The 20,563-nt window shown below is 34.9% G+C and overlaps 1 protein-coding gene across 2 annotated transcripts in view; it reads right to left on the reverse strand.

Moving 5' to 3' along the window:
* RASA3 (RAS p21 protein activator 3) overlaps positions 1–20,563 on the reverse strand; it is a 274,639-nt gene that overhangs the window by 100,698 nt on the left and 153,378 nt on the right. For both annotated transcript variants that reach the window (XM_031958761.1, XM_031958760.1), the window contains exon 5: positions 844–920. In XM_031958761.1, coding sequence (XP_031814621.1) covers positions 844–920 — 77 coding nt within the window. The remainder of the gene's footprint in view (positions 1–843; positions 921–20,563) is intronic.

The raw sequence follows: 20,563 nt of genomic DNA on the forward strand, positions 1-20,563 counted from the left end.
GGTGTGAGATTGTAGTCAGAATTGTTTCAATTTGCATTTTTCCAGTCACAATAGTCATTTAAATATAAATATAGAAAATATATTACTTTCATTACTTCATCTGAAAAGTGTTCATGTCTTTTGATCATTTATTGATTGGAGAATGGATCTTATTTTTATAAATTCAGTTCGTTATATGTCTGAGAAATGGAGCCTTTATCAAATAAACTTGCTTCAATTATTTTTTCATACTTAGGATTGCTAACTGCATTTTCTTCTGTGCTATTCCCCCAAACCCCATCAAACATGTATTAATTAGCATTAAGTCAGTGCTTAACAAATACTTGTTGACTTGACTATATATAAATAAAACTTTTGTTAATGCCAGAATTTATATATCTTCAAAGTAGTGACCTCCAGGAGATTATGTACTAATTACAATGCTGTGTACATTTGACATACTTTTTTATCTCCTCTTTTGTGGCTATCTTCAGTTTATAAGCCATACCAGAAAATCAGTTATTTTAAACCAAATATCTAGCTCAACCCCTATTTGGATATTGGATATTTGGATGAAGGATGAAGATTTACTACCAATAGAACTCTTTATAAGAAATATGTCTGCAAGCTTTGGAAGCAGTTCCCACTGAAGAATTCTAAAAATGTTCTGAGTCATACTGGTATTGCTGGGATAAATGTGTCACCTCCCAAGACCTTGAACTGAAGGGAATGATACTCACTTTGGTGCATAAATTTAGAAGTAATGTTTTTTTAAAAATTAGTTATTACTTTATGTCATACCTCATGAGGCATGAAAGAACATCATTTGAGTTACAGTTAAATCTTTGTATTCTCAAGGCTTACCGAGTAGCAAGTTTATGGCAAATGACACCAGTGTCCGTAATGACCTCACTCAGCCTCATCTCAAGATGTACCTTTCCCTGAAAGACATAAGATAAAACATGATATGAAAATGAGAGAATACCAAGCACAATAGTCCCTTCATTATTATCAGGGACCCATACCTAAAGAAAAGTCTCACTGCTAAACTGTGATTGAACAATGAAATTATATCTTGATAACCACATTTCCATGCATAAAGCATAATGATAGCACACAACTGTATCCAACTTCAAGTGGCCATTTCCATTCACTATGACTCAAACAGAATGAATTCATTACTTATTTGAGCTTTTGCTGAAAGAATTTAATGTTTAAAAATTTTGTTTAAATGAACCACTCTCCAGCCCAATCTTCTATCATTACACAAGAATTAGAACCACATATTCTTACTGTTTAAATCTGGTGGGCTTTTTCATTATTAAGAGGTCAAAAACAAAATTTTAAAATTGCTTTAAAAACTGTAAAAATTGTACATAAATGAGAGCATCTGAGAGCACTGTTCTGTTTGGAGATGTTCATGGTGGTAGCTAGTAGAAATATCTAGGATAAAATAATACTTTCCTTCAAAAAGCTTACATTTTACTGGAGGAGTGTGACAAAATAGCATGTGCATATTAAATATATATACATACATATATTTATATATATGCAAGAGTCCAGTGTCTGTGTATATATATATATATATATATACACACACACACACACACACACACACAATAACTGTAAAGTAATGGGTTGAGTTGAAGAGAACTAAGGAAGAATGAATATTGTCTAGTTTTTAATGTGTAATTGGAGAGAGCAAAGGTGTCAAACAACTGTTAGTGACTGCATCTCAATTAAAATACAATTAGGAAATATTTAACAAAACAAATAAAATACAATAGAAAATAGAAAATATTAACATATGGTTTTCTAACTCAATATGTAGCTGCTGGATCCTTAGATTGATTTAGTAGCTTTCATTTTCATTTAAGTTTGACATTGATAGATTAACATATTATCCTACCAAAATATACAACTTGACATCTTGGATGGTCTCTGAAGATGGACAATGAGCTGAGTCCACATTTGAAAAGGAAGAAAATGTGCTAGATTGTATTTATGAAAAAATATAGTCTTTACGATAGTCCAGACTCCTTCTTGACTATAAAGCCCCTAAGTCCTAATATTATACACTTTTGAATCATAGAAAACCAAAAACTGGCGATACAAAATTGCACAAGACTGAAAGAAAAACAAAGAGAAAGATGAATTGAATACATAGGCTGAAGCTTATTGTCACTGATAACTTCTCCATAAGAAGTAGCATAAAATTCATGAGCCATCTTCAGAGAAATATTTGTTCAGAAAATTCTTGCTATATCTATGAATCTTGTAAGAAATGTACTTTGTAAGCCTGTAGAAGCTATGTAAGTATAGAGTTGTTATTATTTTCTCATAGTATCAACCTTCACTCCTTTGTTATACCAGCCACTGAATAAGGCCTATATAAAGAGATAGAAAAACAGAACTATGTTATTATTGGATAGTAAGGTCCAGGCTTAGCACCTTATGTGCTCTAAACATGTATTTCTATAAGGAGCAGGAGGAGGAAGAGGAACTCAGATGAAAAGAAGGAAAACCTAAGAAAAAGCATTCTTTAGGAGAATACAAGACAAAGAGAACATGACCTAGTAGATAATTCACAGAAGTAGGAACTACTCCCAACCACCCTACTCCTACCAAAATGCTCCTGCCTAATATATTTCTCTTTTTCTTTGCTTGGACTCTTGCAGAAACTGTAAGGGCAAGCACTGATCTTTGTATATTTCCTTTTCTTCCAGATAGTGCCTCACACAGAATTCCACACACCACAGGCTTTTAGTGAATGCTTGCTGAAGGAACTTTCAGGCCTTAGTCCCAAAGTTATCCAGTAACCAGGTGAGATCTGCTTTCTATCAGAAAATCTGACCATTCATACAAGATTATATATTTTCCACTTAAATCAAGAGACATTGTAAGAATTAATGAATGAGCAAAACTTTCCCTGCCCAGTGAAGAAAACCAGACTTAGTTTGACTTACCAAGACCACTGTGGCTTTGCCTGAGAAGGAAAAGGGCATGAAAGGAGAATACCTCCTTTTGGGGGACTATGCTCATCTTTAGGTGTAGCAGAGTTGCTCTGAAAGAAGGGTGTGACTAGGGTGGGCTCAACCAATAATTCTTCCAGTCAAGTACTGGTTTCCAAAAGTAGAATACTTTCTATGTTTTTTGTTTGTTTGTTTGGTGTGTATGTGTATGTGTGTATAGAACCCTGCCTTGAGGATAAAATATGAAAGATAAACAATCAAAGAAGAGGAAAGTGATGTCTTTCTTCTACCTTTAGCTAATTCTGTATCATCCTGCTTTTCCCCAAAAATAAAATAGAACACCTCCCGGTTTGGCTAAGATCACAGGAAAAGACAAGGATGAATGTTGGAGAAGACGTGGAAAAACTGAGACGTTGGTGGAGTTGTGAACTGATCCAGTCATTCTGGGGAGCAGTTTGGAACTATTCTCAATGGGTTATCAAACTGTGCATAAGTTTTGATCCAGCAATATCTTTACTGGGCCAAAGTGATCATAAAAAAGGGGAAAAGACCCATATGTGTGAAAATGTTTGTGGCAGCCCTTTTTGTAGGACTGTAGGTACTGGAGGTACTGGAAAATGGTACTGGAGGCAAGGTACTGGAAAATGAGTAGATGTCCATCAGTTGAAAAATGGCTGAATAAATTATGGTATGTGAGTGTTATGGAATATTATTGTTCTGTAAGAAACAATCAGCAGGATGATTTCAGAGAGGCTTGGAAAGACTTATATGTACTGATGCAAAGTGAAGTTAGTAAGTATAACCAAGATAACATTATACTCAGCAACAACAAGATTATACACAATGATCAACTTTGACAAATAAGGTGACCTATTCCTATAGAATGGAAGGTTGGATTTAAGTAAAGGCTCAATAGTATCCCATTATTACAGAAAAATGATATTGTCTTCTGATGGTGCAGATAAAAGAAAAGGGTAGGAGGAAGAAGAAAAATGTGACAATGAGAAATGCCCATTTTTTGAAGGATTTAGTATATTTCATGTTTGTAACTTTCTTTAACATAGATCATCTTTCCATAAATCACTGGACTCAGAATCAGGAAGACTTGGGTCTAAATACTTTCTCAGATAATTTTTAGCTGTGAAGCCCAGGACAAGGTACAAGAATAAAACTAATTTGGTAAAGACTTCCTGAAGAAAATGGGGATTTATTTGAGCCTTGACAAAGTCTAGGAGGCAGAGATGAGAAGAGAAACATTTTAGGCATGAGGGACAATCAAAAAGAAAAGCTCAGAACCAAGATATTGAAAGTCATTTTTGGAGAACAACAAGGAAACCAATATTATGAGGTTGAAGTGGGAAGTATAGGGTATAAGAAAACTGGAAAGGTGAGGAAAAGGGACAATACTATAAAAGACTCTGAATATCAAATAGAGAATTTTGTGTTTGATCCTGTTGGTGATAGGGAGCTACTGGAGTTTACTGAATGAAAAAAAATGATATGGTGAGACCAACACTTTAGTGAAATTGCTTTGTGACTGAATCGAACATGGTCTGTAGTGGAAAGAGACTTGTGGCAGATAGTCTAACTATCAATCTATTTGCAATCATTGAGGTGTGAGGAGTTGAGGGCCTGGACCAGTTTGATGGTAGTATCAGAAGAGAGAAAGAAGAATATTCAAGAGATGTTGTAAAGATAAAATTATTAGGATGTAGTGGTGGGGGGAGGTGATTGAGAGACAGTGAGGAATGGAGGATGGTACCTAGGCTGCAAGCCCAGAGGACTGGGAATTTGGGCATATTCTTGACAGCAAATAAGAAATTTTGGAAATGGAGAGAGTGTTGAGGTTCAAAAGGAGACCCTCAAACAGCTGGGGTTGCCCATCTCTAAGGGGCAAAGTTTATTATAATTGCAATGCCAGTTGAAGTAGGCTAAATTCCAAAAAAATTTTAGCAAAAAATTAGGAGCAAGAAGATAAATTTATAGGAAAAGACAAAGAGGTTCGGTTCTTTATGCTACTGATATACTAATTTTATTGTTTAGAGGTAGAATTAAGGAGCACTCTGATATGCACCTCCATATTGAATTTTTTGGTTTAGAGGTATAGTTGAGGAGTAGTTTGGTTTGCCCCTCACCATTTGTCTCAGAAACCCTGTTATCAGTGACCAACAGACTGTTATCTGGCAGTCAGCAATATTTGTAGGACTATACTATAATACTCCTAAGGCCAGGAGACTTTTATGATCATTGACAAACATATTGTCAGAACAATCATACTCCTAAGGTCTGGGGGCCTCAGGATTACTGCGATATTTCTCCTAGAAGCTGCACCCTATCAGAAGTAGAGAGAAAGATAATGAGTTCAGTTTTGGGTATGTTGATTTTAAGATGTCTACTGGATATTCAGCTTGAGATGTGTAAGAGGAAGTGAGTTATGAGACTAAAGATCAGTAGAGAGGTTAAGGCTAGATAAGCAAATCTAAGACTCTTCAGCATAAGGATGACAATTAAAAATTAATGTACTGAAAAAAGATAGAAGGGTCTAGGACAGATCCCTGTGGGATACCTATGGTTAGTGGATAAGACCTGGATGAAAATTCAAGAAAGAAGACTGAGGAAGAAAAGAAGTAGGAGAGAAGGTCTCCCAAAAACTCAGAGAAAATAAAGTATTAAGGAGAAGAGAGTAATAGCAAATTAGCAAAAAAAAATAGCAAAAAACAATAGCAAAGCTTCAGAGAAATTAAAAAAAAAGACTTAGAAAAGGTCACTGGATTTGGCAATTAACAGATCATTGGTAACTTCTGAGAAAAAAAAATTGAATAGTGAAGTTCAATAGTAAAGTAAGAAGCCATACTATAAAGAATAAATATGAGGAGATAAGGAATGATATTTAGCAGGAATAGAAGGATCAAGTGAAAGATTTTTGAGGATGAAGGAGACTTGAAAATGTTTGTAAGCAGTAGTGAAGAAGTCAGGAGACAGGCAGAAACATGAGAGAGTAGGAATAGTAGAGTGGGAAATTTGCTATTAGAAATGGGATGGAATGAAATTGTGCACATAGACAGATATGTCTTGGCAAGGAATAGGGAGATGACAGAATGAAGTAGAAGATGGTGGAAGAAAGCATCTGAGTAATGAGATGAGGAAGAGAAGAAAAGTGGGAACTTTTGGTGAATGGCCTCAATTTTTTCTGTAAAATATGAGGCAAAACTCTCAACTGAAAGAGTGAAGGGAGAGAATATCATGGGAAGTTTGAAGTAAAATAAAAGATGTGGAAGAGCCATTGTGAAGTGTGGGATAGTAATTCAATAAGAAAGATATAGAAGTGCTGTCTACCATCAGTAAAAGTCGGTTGAGTAATATAACGGAAATTTGTAATGGATTTAATCAAAGCATCTGTGAGATTTTCTCCACCTTTGTTCATCAACAAGTGTGTAGGAAAGAAGGCAGCAGATGGTGGAAGTGATCTATAAGTGAGACTTGGCCCAACATATTCAGTAATATGACAAAGAGTCAGGTATTCAAGAGAAAAGGTCAATAGAGAGGTGAAGTGGTTCACCAACGAGTCAAGATGGGGAAAGGATGAGACTGACTAGTGCAGGAGTGATGGCTTGAGACAGAACTGAGGGATGGAAGAATTGTAAATCATGGTATGGGCAAAGAGTATGATTTAGTGTAGAAAGGCAAAGAGATATGTAATTAGTTAAGAGAATTTCAGAGTGATTGGAATCTTCTCTGAAAAGGTAATCTAGGAATAAAAATCAAAGGTGGAATATGTTTCTTCAGGATCTTCCATCCAAGTAATTCACACTAATCTATCACTTATTCCAAGGGAAGATTTACACTGGGGAAAAAATGACAAATATCAACTCAAAAGGAAGGAGGCAAGGAAAGTTCAAACAACTGGAGAGATTTAGAACTTGACTAGATTTCCTCTATTTTAAAGAATCTGGGAAAACAATACATGCCATTATAGTTTCTCATTGAATGTTGTCAAAATATTTTTAAAAATAAATGTTTATTAATATCTTTTGGTTTTTATCTTTTCAACATTGCTAAGAGTTCAGCAAAATTAACCAACATATTGAAAAAGTCTGATAATATAAGCAGTTTTTAAATTCCAAAGTTCTTATGAGGGAAAATGCAGTCCACATCCAGAGAAAGAATTGATTGAGTCTAAATGCAGATTGAATTATACTGTTTTCACTTTCTTCATTTTCTCATGTTTTTTTTTCTTTTACAACATAATTAATATGGAAATGTTTTACATGATTGCACATATATATATAACCTATATTAAATTCCCTACTGTCTTAGGCAGAGGGAAGATAAGGGAAAGGGGTAAAAAAATTGGAACAAAATATTTTAAAAATAAATGTTAAAAAGGTCTTTACATGTATTTAGAAAAATAAAACACTATTTTAAATTTTAAATAAAAATTTAGCATTGATATTCATTAAGAAAAAAATATCTATTACAGTCTTCGCTATCCATTATCTCTACCTCTGCAAAGAGAAGTGGGAGAATTACTCTCTCATATCTTTTAAACAAGCTTGGTCATTATAATTATGTAGCATTTGGTTTACATTGACAAATAGTAAAATACAATGTTTTCAAACATGCTTCAAACAGAAGTGGAACCAGGGTTTGCTGTTTGTATAACATAAGAACAACGCCCTATTCTCTATCTTTGGCTGGTTGCAAAAGTTTGGGAGCCCCATCATTACCAAGCTGTAGACTAAAAAAACTTCACAGGGTAAATATTCACCAGAAACCAGCCTTGCTCACACCCTTCTCAGACCCACCAAATATACACCTCGTATTTCTACCAGCTGCAAGTTTGTGGTTCAAACCAAACATACTATGTAAAAAAATACCACAACTTACCCATAAAAGTTCTCAAACATTAAAGCAAAGCTAAGCATCCACTCTGGCCTCTGAACTCAGAGAGTTCTTTGATGGCCTCTAGGGAATGAATACTTCCAAAATGAGTGACTTTTCTTCAGTCTTCCTTATAACCCTCATTCACTAGGGCCATTTTGCCCTTAACATCAAATATGCTTTCAAGATGCTGCCACTAAAAACATAACAAACCACATCCATAAATACCAGCTAATGCTAAAAGAAATTCTCTTGTCACAGAGGTGGGCTGATTGAGAAGAAATGATGGGCTTTGGTCGCCACGCAGCAATGTGGCAACTGATTCCTGAACTTAAAATAAATGTACTTTCCTGGGAGGTTGTAAATGACAATGAGTTTTAAAGTTACTCCACGTTACTTAGCACCACAAATATAGAAATATCATATGCCAACAAGAGAGGTAGGCTACTCCCAGGGCTCAGGGTACAACCTTCCAGGAAGAAGGCTAAAAGTGATGAGATATCAAGTGTTCTAAATTGATTTTGTCCTTTGGAATAGATAACGTATTTTAACAACATTTAATGAACATTTACTATACATACCATTCTGGCATGATAAAAGAGTATACCAACAATTCATGGAATCATAGGATCTAGGGCTGGAAAGGATCTCAACAATCATAAAGCTCTCATTTTACAGATGTGGAAACTGAAGTCCAAAAAAAAAAAAAAAAAAAAAAAAAGGAAAAGGCTACACACACAAAAAAGAGAGATCCAGGATTCAAACTCAAGTTCTCTGATTTCAAATATATAATTATATCAATTCTACCATAGGGCCTCATGGGGGTTTATATGGGTAACCCAATTCATAAATAGGATGTTTTCTATTACTATCTATAGTAATTAAACACTACCATTGAGAGTTTGGACAAACTTCAAGATATAGTGGAGGATAAAGGGGCCTGGCACGGTATGGTCCAGGGGGTCATGAAGACTTGGACACAACTGAACAACAACCACTCACCATCAAAAGCTAAAGGATAGTTGTACTCAATTGAAACAATTTAGTAATTTGGACACTTAACTAATTTTGTAGGCTTTGACAGAGAGCAAAAATAAATTATATTATTTATCTTTGCATTTCTCCTAGTGCCTAGTATATAATATTAGCTATTAGCAGCAAGGTGGACTAGTGAATAGAGTATCGAAGCTGGCAAAACTTATCTTCCTGAGTTCAAATCTGGCCTCAGGCACTAACTAGTTGGGCAATTCCAGATAAATCACTTAATCCTGTTTGACTCAGTGTCCTTATCTGTAAAATGAGCTAGAGAAGGAAAAGGCACTTTGTCAAAAAACTCCAAATGGGGTCACAAAGAGTTGAACACTACTGAAATGACTAAAGAAGATTTATATAGTACTGTAAAGTTTGCAAAGCAGTTTCCATACTCATTTGATCTTCCCAATAATTCCATGAAGTTAATGGTCTTAGAATGCTCTTTTTATTGATGAGGAAACTGAAGATGAGAAGTGAAATCAAGTTGCCTAGAGTCACAAGGCTAGTACCTTAGGAGAAATTTAAATACTAGTCAGGATGATTCTAAATTCAGTGAATCTTTCCACTGTTAACCACATCTTCTTCCAGAGTATACCCTATAAGCTTCTGAAGGAGGTGTCCCCACACTATCCAAACATTCAGCAGAGTAAAGAGACACAGTCATTGACCAGCAAAATATCAACGGAAGGTAGGGCATTTGTACTCCAGAAAGAACTCTGAACAATTTTGCTTTAAAGAAAGCTCTGTATTACAGAAACTATAACACAGACTAAAGAGTGGATTCATGGGAATTGGATTGGAAATGAACTTCATTGTGTGGCTAAGGCTGAGCTTCAGTTTTTGAATTAAGCATCATTCTGCATAACTGCCAAATGCATTGGTTACTTAACCTACAAAGCATCATCTTTTAAGACTTTTCATCCCCACCCAACTCGACCTTTATCCTTCTACTTTTGTGTCATTTACTACCAAACTAAAGAATGCTGTTGTTGTATCATTTAATAACATTCCTCCCCCTCCCCCACCACAGACACAAAAATATGTCACAACTGCTAACAAATTGGCTAGTATTGTCAGTTGGCACAATGTTCACTTTCCTGTTTCCTGTTTTTCCCAAGAAGAGAGACCAGTACCTCCACAGGATCAGGTCCTGGTAATTGTTAAGGTTTTCCTCTCTTGGGTTAAATACAGAGATGTCTTATGATGTAGGATAACTGGTGTTTCCCTTCTCTGGTGCTTGTAAGAGTGGGAGTATCAAAAGTAGGGGTATCCCATTCTAGACCACATGTAAAAGATGACTTTTCCTAGAAAGTTAACTTTAGGTTAATTCTGCTTTATGACATCTCCAACATAGTGGGCAGAGAGCAGGCATGAGAGCCTGAAAGACTCAAGCCCTGCTTACTAAACTTAGTATGTGACTGTTAAGCTCTCTTTCCCCCTACCCTATCTCCAGGTAACTCTAGGCTGATGAGTTTCTGACTTGAATCAGAAGAAGAGTTTCTACAATGGGTGCTCTGTACAACAGTAAAATTATAGTTCTGTACTAAAAAAAAAATGAGTTAATAAAATAATGCTTGTTTTATTTCTTATGTTCAAAATAAAATAATTTTTTTTAATTGGATAATACAGGAAAACTTTATTTCATTGGCCTTTATATCACCATACACAGCTAGGTAGCTCAGTGAACATAGTATTGGACTTAAAAGTCAGGAAAACTTCAAATCCGACATTAGACACTGATTAGCTACGTGACTTTGATAAGTCATTTAACTTTTGTCTTCCTCAAATTCTTTATTTAAAAATGAGGGTAATAAATAATGCCTAACTCCCATAACTATTGTAAAGACCAAATTATTTGTAAAGCATTTTGCAAACTATAAAGTTCAATTTATATTAATGCTGGCTATTATTACTACTAGGCAGCTAAGTGGTACAGTGGATAAGAATCCACTCTAAAGACTCATCTTCCCAAGTTTAAATCTGACTTCAGACACGTACTAGTGGTTTAACCCTAGGCAAGTCACTTAAGCTTGTTTTGTTCAGTTTTCTCATCTGTAAAATGAACTATGGAAGGAAATGGCAAACTTCTCCAGTATCTTTAACAAAAAAAACCTTAAATGAGGTCACAGTTTTGACACAACTGAACTATTACAATAACAACCATGATTGCTATTGTTATTATTTAAATATATCAGTATTTTAAGGACCTATGATTTCAGTCTTTTGAGGGCTCCTTCTACCAAAATAAGTCACATTCTATACCCTTGTAAATAGTCTTTTTGAGTTATAATGGGCAATACAAAACAAAAATACGCACAAGCTGGTGTCCAATCTTTTGGGAAGGGCCCGCAGAGAACATTATTGTTCTGGTCCTTGGATGACAAACTCTCAGTCTAAAGTAGGGACCAGACTCAAGCCCCAAGTTCTTCTCCATTTTTAGGGCCTGCCACAATTTATATTCTTCTGGCTCAGCCTCTGAGAGCTCAGGGCCATTTCAGCACAGGATTTTAATATAGAGTCACATAGCAGTATAGTTAAAAAAAAGTTTTTGACTAATATCTTGGAGTACTTCAGTGAAGAAACTAAGCTATGACACACTTTCGGTTCTAGTTATAAATTAACTGCCCAAGACAGTCATTTTAGAACCATATTTCTTCCATCCCAGAAATGGTAAAATGCATTAAAAAACATCCCTTCCCACTAAGCCCTGCAAAAGGAGATACAAATAATCAAACCCTAAACACATCAAAGCTCAGGACCTCAGAGATTTATTTATAAAGGGTCTCATACCTATTTGTTTCCTGGGAAGAGGAGAAGTATAAAATTTCCTCTAGAAACTTAGTTTCAGCTAATGGCTGATTTTGAAAAACCTAGGCTTGAGCTACATTTGACATAGTTGAGTCACCTGAGGATTTCCATTTAGCTCCATGCCTCCGAGATACTGAAAACCATTATGCTTTTCAGTCTAAAAGTATAAGCCACTGGCTGGCTATAAGAAGTTCTGCCTGTCCCAAATTCATCCTGCCTCCTTGAAACAACTGGAAGGACCCTGACTCCACTAGTCAGGTCAGTCAACAGATGGCCTTATTCATTTGCACATGTCAAATATTTGTACATGTAAGCTTTTAAAACTTCTGGCAAATTCTGTGCTTTTTATCTCAGCCCTTCAAAAAGGAAAAACCACTATAGTAGAAAAAAAAACAGAAAGTGGATATACTGTTGGCAGGCTTCTATTTTCATTTAAGTGCATATAACTATATGAAAAAACTTTTAAAAATATTATGTTTAGGTATCTGACATATACTTAGACTGAGGCAATAGTTTATAAAAAACCTGGATTTATTTGATCCTAACAGTTTTCTAGATAAAGAAGCTAAACACATGTGTTAAAAGGCAGCCCATTGTGGTAGAAAGAAATTCGGATCTGAAGTCAAAGGGATTGGATTCAAATGGTTGCTCTTATGTGGTTTGGGGTTAATTAATCAATAAATATTTATTAAGTACTTAATGCGTGCCATGCATTACAAAATCAATTTTCATTTTTTTGTTTATGGAATAAAATATGCATGACCATAAACAGTATAATAAAAATCAATGACTGTCCATGAAACTGAAAATCTATTATATATAATTTATAATTTCTTTTAAATATATAATAAAGTTATCATGTAAATTTCTTTATTTTCCCTTTTTTTCTTTCCTCCTCCAATCCAACCTAGAGAATGCTACCATTAGTCACAAATAGGTGAATATGTGTATTATATATGTATATAATATATATGTATTCATATATGTATGTAAAATTATTTTATATGTAATTCTACTCATCAGTTATATATGTATGTATGTAAAATTATTTTATACATAATTCTACTCATCAGTTATATATGTATGTGTGTAAAATTATTCTATAAGTGCTTCTATTTATCAGTTTTTTTTTCCTCTGGATGTAGATAGTATCTTTCTTTATATGTTCTTTAGAGTTAATTTGGATATTTATAACAGTCAAAATAACTGCTTTACCCAAAGTCATTCTTAAAACAATATCAGTGTTATTATACAAAATACTCTCTTGGTTCTGCTAAGATAATTAATTAATCACTAAATCATTTAACTTCTGGACTTAAGTTTCTTCATCTTACACGTGTGTAATAAGAGGGTTAGAATGGACCTGTGAACAAAATTAAATCTTAGCTGAGACCGGAAAGAAGGGGATTCCAAAATGTAGATATGAAGGAAGAGGGGATTTTTTAAATATAAAAGAAAGCCTGAGGGGTAGCTAGATGGCACACTGGATAGAGCACCAACCTTGAAGTCAGGAGGACCTGAGTTCAAATCTGGCCTCAGACATTTAACACTTCCTAGTTGTGTGACCCTGGGCAAGTCACTTAACCCCAATTGCCTCAGGAAAAACAAACAAACAAACAAAAAGATAGCTTGAGCAGAAATGACAAAATACATTGCAGTGCATCTCTAGTACCTGGCATAGCCATGGTTTAAAAAATAGGAAAAGATCCTTAACAAAGTACAAAACCTCATGCAGAAGAAATCATGATGATACCAAAAACAAACAAACAAACAAACAACAAAAAAAAGGAAAATTCAGGATGCATATTTTCTCCCTAAACCTGAATAAATAAAAAAGAATTAATACATTTCATATTTGATGCTCAAAAGAGAATTTGATACCTACTGGCAGCTATATGACACAGTGAATAGAGGCTGAGTCAGGAAGACTTACTTTACTGAGTTTAAATCTGGCCTCAGATACTTATTAACTATATGATCCTGTGCAAGTTACTTGCCCTGCTCGCCTCAGCTCGTCATTTATAAAATGAGCTGGAGAAGGAAATGGCAAACCATTTCATTACCTTTGCCAAAAAAAAAAAAAGGGTCACAAAGAGCTGGACATAACTGTAAAATGACTAAACAACAATAACCAAATAAAACCAAAAAATAAAACAACAAAAAAAAAAAAAACCTTCCAAGAGACCTCTAGTCTCAAGAGGCTAGAAAGATCTAGATTTCTATTCAATATATAGTAAATAACCCAGAGAACTGAAGAGAAGAAACTGCATTATAGTCAAGTTCCCTGCCATCTTTCTCCACAGTCTCTGTCATAGGAAACCATTAGAAAATCCAACAATGGCAAGTCATCCTGTATCCGATAATTAAGAAACTAATAGATCTACAAATGACAATGTATCACACTCAACATTCACTAATAGAAGTCATTTAATAAATATTTTGTTGAATGAGCAGATATGAACAAGTAAACAGGAAAGTCAAGAAATTAGACTGCAAAGAATCTTGTTGACCATCTATCTCTAGAGAAAATGCAAGGGAGCAATGGTCTGAGTCAATTACCAAAGTGGCCACTTCCTGTCTTGATAGGTGAGCCAAATGAAACCCAGAAATAGATAATTCCATGTCTATCACAGCTCCCCTGGATGTCTCAAGAAAACAGAGGACCTAGAAAGTATCAAGAGTAATGGGCAGCCGTAATAGGCTTCAAGTATCACAGAGCCAGAATTCGGCTGCTGGCTAATGTTTACAAAAACATCTTCCCTTAAAAGGACAGAGCATCCAAGAGTGCCAGTAACTCTCACAGTAATAGTGCTGAGACTACCCAACTAGTGACTAAGCTAACATATGTTGTACTGCTGATAATGCATGAATGAATCACCTAAATAACACATAAATGTTAGCTGGAAAGCACAGCATACTGTATCCTAGAGAGGACACTGAATAAATGATGCGCAGCATATCAAAGTTGCCGTAGATTAATTTACTATATATGAACATCACGTATCATGAACATGATACTATATGACATATAATTTATATGATTGTGATAGAGAATATCTGGTGCAATTGGAAGTGAGTATTGGGATATTTGCCTTTATTATCCTTGAGTAAGTGGTTTCTGTCCAAAGGGAGAAGAATAATAATGAATGGGGCAAGTAAATAGAAGAGAAGGATTTGGTGGATTTTCCCTTTATTTTACCCTAGAGGGATGGCATTTGGAGATAAAGAACTACAAATTTGATCCAGTCTGATCTGAGCAACTGGTGAATTTAGTGAGCAAACTATGGAACCATTGCAAAGAAAGAAATTTGAGAGTCATGTATGGCAGGAAGTTAAAGACATTTAGATTTGAAGGGCTTCACCAGAAATAGTTACTTAGGGGTTTGTCTCAACATATGTTCCATTACCATCCCTATCTCGTTTTATCCATAATTTTACAGGCATGTGATACAGCATTTTGGAAGGAGAAGAAATATTTTTTTTCATAACATAATTCACCAAAAGCTGTAAGAACAAATTTGAGGAGCCTTGCCTTTTTCAATTCGTGATGATTTCACTTTCCTTTTATGGAGGGTATAATATAAATTGTCTAGTTTACAGTGCCAAAGGGAAAAGAACTAAACTGTACAAAAAATATTCCTAGCAGCACTCTTTGCTGTAACAAAGAACTATAAACAAAGTGGGTGCTATTATTTGGAGAATGAACAAGTTATGTTATATGAGTATAATTGAATATTATAGTGTCAAGGGATTCAGAGATGACTTGTATGAAATAATGCAATGAAATAAGCAGAACACAGAGGACAAATTATATAATGATCCCCAAAACATAAAAGAAGACAGCCTTTGAAAGGCTTCAAGAACTGACTTACACAGTGATCAATCATGTCTTTAGAAGACTTAAGACAAAAAAAAAAAAATCTGCCTCTTAGCACAGAAGTGATAAACCAAAGTGAGGAAATGAAAATATTTTCAGGAATGGCCAATTTGCTTATTTGTTTTACTTGATTATACTAATCGATTGCCAGGAAGTTATTTTTCTATTCAAGGGAAAGGTGAGTTGATGGGTTTTGATGAATACATACACATGCACAGAGTGGGGGGAAAGGGAGAGAGAGGACATCAATAAACACTTAAAAACATAAAGAAGAAAGCAAAAAGGAATTCAGACAAGGACATAAAAGGGGTAACACAAATACAAAACTCATCAATAAGTTCAAGTATGAAATCTGATTCCATTTTTTAATATAGATTTCATACTTGAAATTATTGGTGAGTTTTGTGTTTGTTACAAGAAATGACTAGAAAGTGTCCTCTAACAGATTTTTTTTTTTTATGTTCCAACACCAATCAAAAATAACTGAAACTGCTCTGCAAATATTACCTCCCCTTAGCTACAACATTACAAAGGAAAATAGTCTTCCTATGTATTTTAAAAATTTTCTAATTTAAGTATAGTAACTGCATATAAACCTATAAAAACAACACACACACACACACACACACACACACACACACGATGAGAAAGCAATCAAGAATTCAACAGCACTAGATTGTAAGGGCCTTGAAGGCAAGGTTTATGTCATGTTTTCACTTTCAAATCCCCAATGCCTAAATTCATTAAATGCAATGCAATTGAATAAAAGAGTGATTGATTTTTTTCCCCAAATTTATTTTATTTGAAGAAACAGAATAAACAAAGAGAAAAACAGAAAAGCAACACAAAACAAAATGAAACAAAACAAAAACGAATATCATGTGACCAGCAGAACACCACGGAGGATTCAAAATATATGACAACAAATACCAATTTAAGAAAGTATATATATATTACTAAACGAAATTATATTCATGAGTGTCTGTCTTTACTTCCTTGTCAATTGTTTTTTTGTTCTGTGCTATGTACCTTATTAACATTATTCATTTCCCCGCCTTTCATTCTCACCCCCCCAAAAAAAGTAGGCTATAGTTAAGAAAGGAGATAGGTTGATGACAGATAGATAGAGATAGATAGATAGATAGATAAATGTAGATATATTCATACACATACATACACACACATATCTCCCTTTCGTCCCTCACTATCACTCTCTAGCATGCTACAGTTAAGAAAAGATATATTGATGTATACATTTCCTAATCCTGCTGATTCTTTCATTAAATTCTGCTCTATAACTTGGCTTACTTACTTAACCTCCCCCCAATTCAGGGATCCTTCCCTTTCCTTTTTCTTTATCTTTTGCTTCCCCATCCACCTATCCTTCCTCCTTATTTCTTTAGAGCTTTTGGAGGGTGCTGTATCCTTTGTGGTATATATGTAGTGTTGTGTACTGAACCCATTCTCGATGTGAGTAGGTTTTCAGAGTTACAAGCCCTTTTCCTTCCTTTTAATGCCTTTGTGTCTATTCTTCTGCATCTCATTTGTATAACATGATTACTATTTTTATCTTTATTCTACCAATCTTTCTTTTGAGTTTGCCCTATTGTTGATGTAAATCTTAAAAATAAAGTATATATTTCCCATGTAAAAAAAATAAACAATTTGTCCATGTTTAAACAGTGTCCATGTTGAGTTCCTTAAAATTGTTCTTTGATATTGGCTCTTATATGTTCAGTTTTCTATTACATTTGGGTTTGGTTGATGGAAAGTCCTGAAAATATACAAGTTTCATTGAATATCCATTTTTCTCATTGAAAAATCATAGATACTTTTGCTAGATATATTTTTGGTGCCAGGCTTAGTTCTTTTGCTTGTCTATAGATATGATTCTAAGACCCTGTGATCTTTTCTTGTAACTGCTACTAAAGTCTTGTACAATTCTAATTGTAGTTTCAGTATATTTAAATTGGTTTTTTTTGTTTGTTTCTTGCATAATTTTCTCTTTGATCTAATCTCTATGAAATTTGGCAAAAATATTCCTATGTGTTTTCCACAAAGGATCTCTTTGAGGTAATGACTGGTGGATTTTTTCTATTTCCACTTTCTCCTCATATTCTATCACTCCAGGACAGTTTTCCAAGATTGTTTCCTGCATTTTTGTGTCAAGGTTCTCTTTTTGGTCACAACTTTCTGACAATCCAATTATCCTTATATTTTGTCTTCTTAATTTGTTCTCCAGGTCTGTTGTTTTTCACATGGGATGTTTCCCATTCTGTTCTATTTTCTCATTCTTTATAATCTGTTTTGTTATTTCGTGGTCTCTCATAGCTTCACTGGCTTCCGCTTGCCCAATTCTAATATTCAAAGAATTATTTTCATCTTTGAGACTTTCTAACTCCTTTTCTAATTGATTAACTTTTTTTCATAACCTTTTTTTCTTGGATGGTTTTAATTTTTTTCTTTAGTTTTTTCTTAATGTCCTCATTTGATTTTTGAATTGTTTTTTGAGTTCTTATATAAATTCTCTCTGGGAAGGGAATCATTTCACAATACCCTTTGGTGTTAGAAGCTTTTTTTTATTATTTTTTTTTACTAAAGTGTCCTCCTCTAGAATGGGACCTACTTAAGGTCTGTCTGCTTCAGTTTCCTCATCTGTAAAATGGGAATATTAATAGCACCTTCCTTCCAGGGTTGTTGTGAGGATAAAATGTTGGTGGCAGTCCTTTTTGTAGTGGCTAGAAACTGGAAACTGAATGGATGCCCAGCAATTGGAGAATGGCTGAATAAATTATGGTATATAAATGTTATAGAATATTATTGTTCTGTAAGAAACTACTAGCAGGATGATTTCAGAGAGGCCTGGAGAGACTTACATGAACTGATGCTAAGTTAAATGAGTAGAACAGGAGATCATTATATATGGCAACCACAAGACTATATGATGATCAATTCTGATGGACATGGCTCTCCTCAACAATGAGATGATTCAAATCAGTTCCACTTGGTCAGTAATGAAGAGAATCATATACACCCAGAGAGAGAATTATGGGAAATGAGTGTGAACCACAATCTAGCATTTTTACTCTTTCTGTTATTGTTTGCTTATATTTTTTGTTTTTCTTCTCAATTTATTTTTACCTTCTTTCTAAATACGATTTTTCTTGTGCAGCAAGATAACTGTATAAATATGTATATATATATATATATATATATGATTTAACATATATTTTAACATATTTAACATGTATTAGACTACCTGCCATTTAGGGGATGGGGTGGGGGGAAGGAGGGGAAAATTTGGAACAGAAGGTTTTGCAAGGGTCAGTGTTGAAAAATTACCCATGTATATGTTTTGTAAATAAAAAGCTATAATAATAATAAAAAAAACAGTGTCCTTCTCTGAAGATGAATCCCAGTCTTCCTTATACCCATAATATGTTTCAATGGTGGGGTTCTTTTTTCTTTGGCAGTTCATTTTTTAAAGTAAGAAGTATTAGTGCAAGCATCTCTAATCATGGGGAGGAGGATGCTTCAAGCTTCCCTTCAGTTCTCCACTCTGACTAGGAACCTCAAAACAAGAGCTTCACCCTCCTGCAAATGCCCAAGCCAGCAGTGCTCCTGCCCCACTGCTTCTGCACTCACCAGGTGCTGGTTCCTTCTCGCCCAGGACTATGTCTCAGCAGCACAGCTGGGCCTGTCATTCCCAATCAGCCAAGGTTCATTTAGTCATCCCAATCTCAAATCTTGACTACAAACAGTCCAGGAGGTGAAAGTCTGTCTCTATGGTTCTAGATGAGGCTCTATCCATAATCAGATAGCCTGAGGGATTCCCACTTGACATTTCTGTGGAGCTAGCCCAGAAGTGTTTGCACTTCAGACGGGTTAATTCCTGCTGGGGTCTTTCTTTAGATCTTGTCAAAGTGTTTCAGGAGGATTCCTGTCTGCCCCAAATCGTCTTGATTTTTCATGGGTCTATGTTCGTCCTGAAGCGCAAATTTATTCTATTTGTGGGGGAAATCAGGAAGAGCTTGAAATTTACCAATCTACTCCACCATCTTCCCAGAAATCTCCCATAAGAATGATTTTTAAAGCCATCTGTGGAAAGACTTCCATTATGAAGTAAAGACATAAAACTGATCTTTTTTTAAAGCAAAACATGATGATTACAGAATAAATTATGGCTGCAAATAGAATAAAATTATACTAATCTGGAAGGCTAAATTATAAGCAACTGCTTGGCAACCATCTGTCAGAAAAGTAGAAAAGATTCATGTATCAGGTAGGCACTTCCCATCAGATGACCTCCAAGGTGCTTTCAAAATCTGGGATTCTAGGATTCCAAAGGAATATAAAACCCAATCATAGACACTTTTTTGAAAATGCAATTGCATTATGTCCAGTATATATGTCTATGTCTGCATTCTATCCACTGCACCACTCTATGTTTCTATATAATTTGGTAGTGGTGGTGTGCAGTCATGTCTGACTCTCTGAGAGCCCATTTTGGGAAGTTTCCTTCTTCTACAGATCATTTGACAGATCAAGAAACTGAGGCAGACAGGATTAAGTGGCTTGCACAGGGTTATACAACTACTAAGTAGATGAAACTTGATTTGAACTCAGGCCTTCTATGCATTCAATACTCTATCCATTGCACCAGCTACCAAGAAGTTATCATCTCTATACAGGTGACCCCCAGACCTATATATCCAGAAACAGCCTCTTTCCTGAACTTTAGTTACATATCTTCATCTGCCTACCAAATATTTTAAATTGGATGTTCCACAAACATCTCAAATTCATTACAAAAACTTATAAAACAATCCTTTTTCTTATCCTCAAAATCCATTCTCCCCTCAAACATTCCAGATTCTGTCAAGAGAACTACTATCCTTTTCATGTTCGTAGCCTCATCCTATGCATTGTCACATTTTCCTGTTTTTGCAGTCACAAAATATCTCTTGCACCTGTCTCCTTCTTCCTACTTATATAGCCAACACTCAAGTTCAAA

Source organism: Sarcophilus harrisii, chromosome 3, assembly GCF_902635505.1.
Source record: "Sarcophilus harrisii chromosome 3, mSarHar1.11, whole genome shotgun sequence".
Taxonomy (NCBI): Eukaryota; Metazoa; Chordata; class Mammalia; order Dasyuromorphia; family Dasyuridae; genus Sarcophilus; species Sarcophilus harrisii.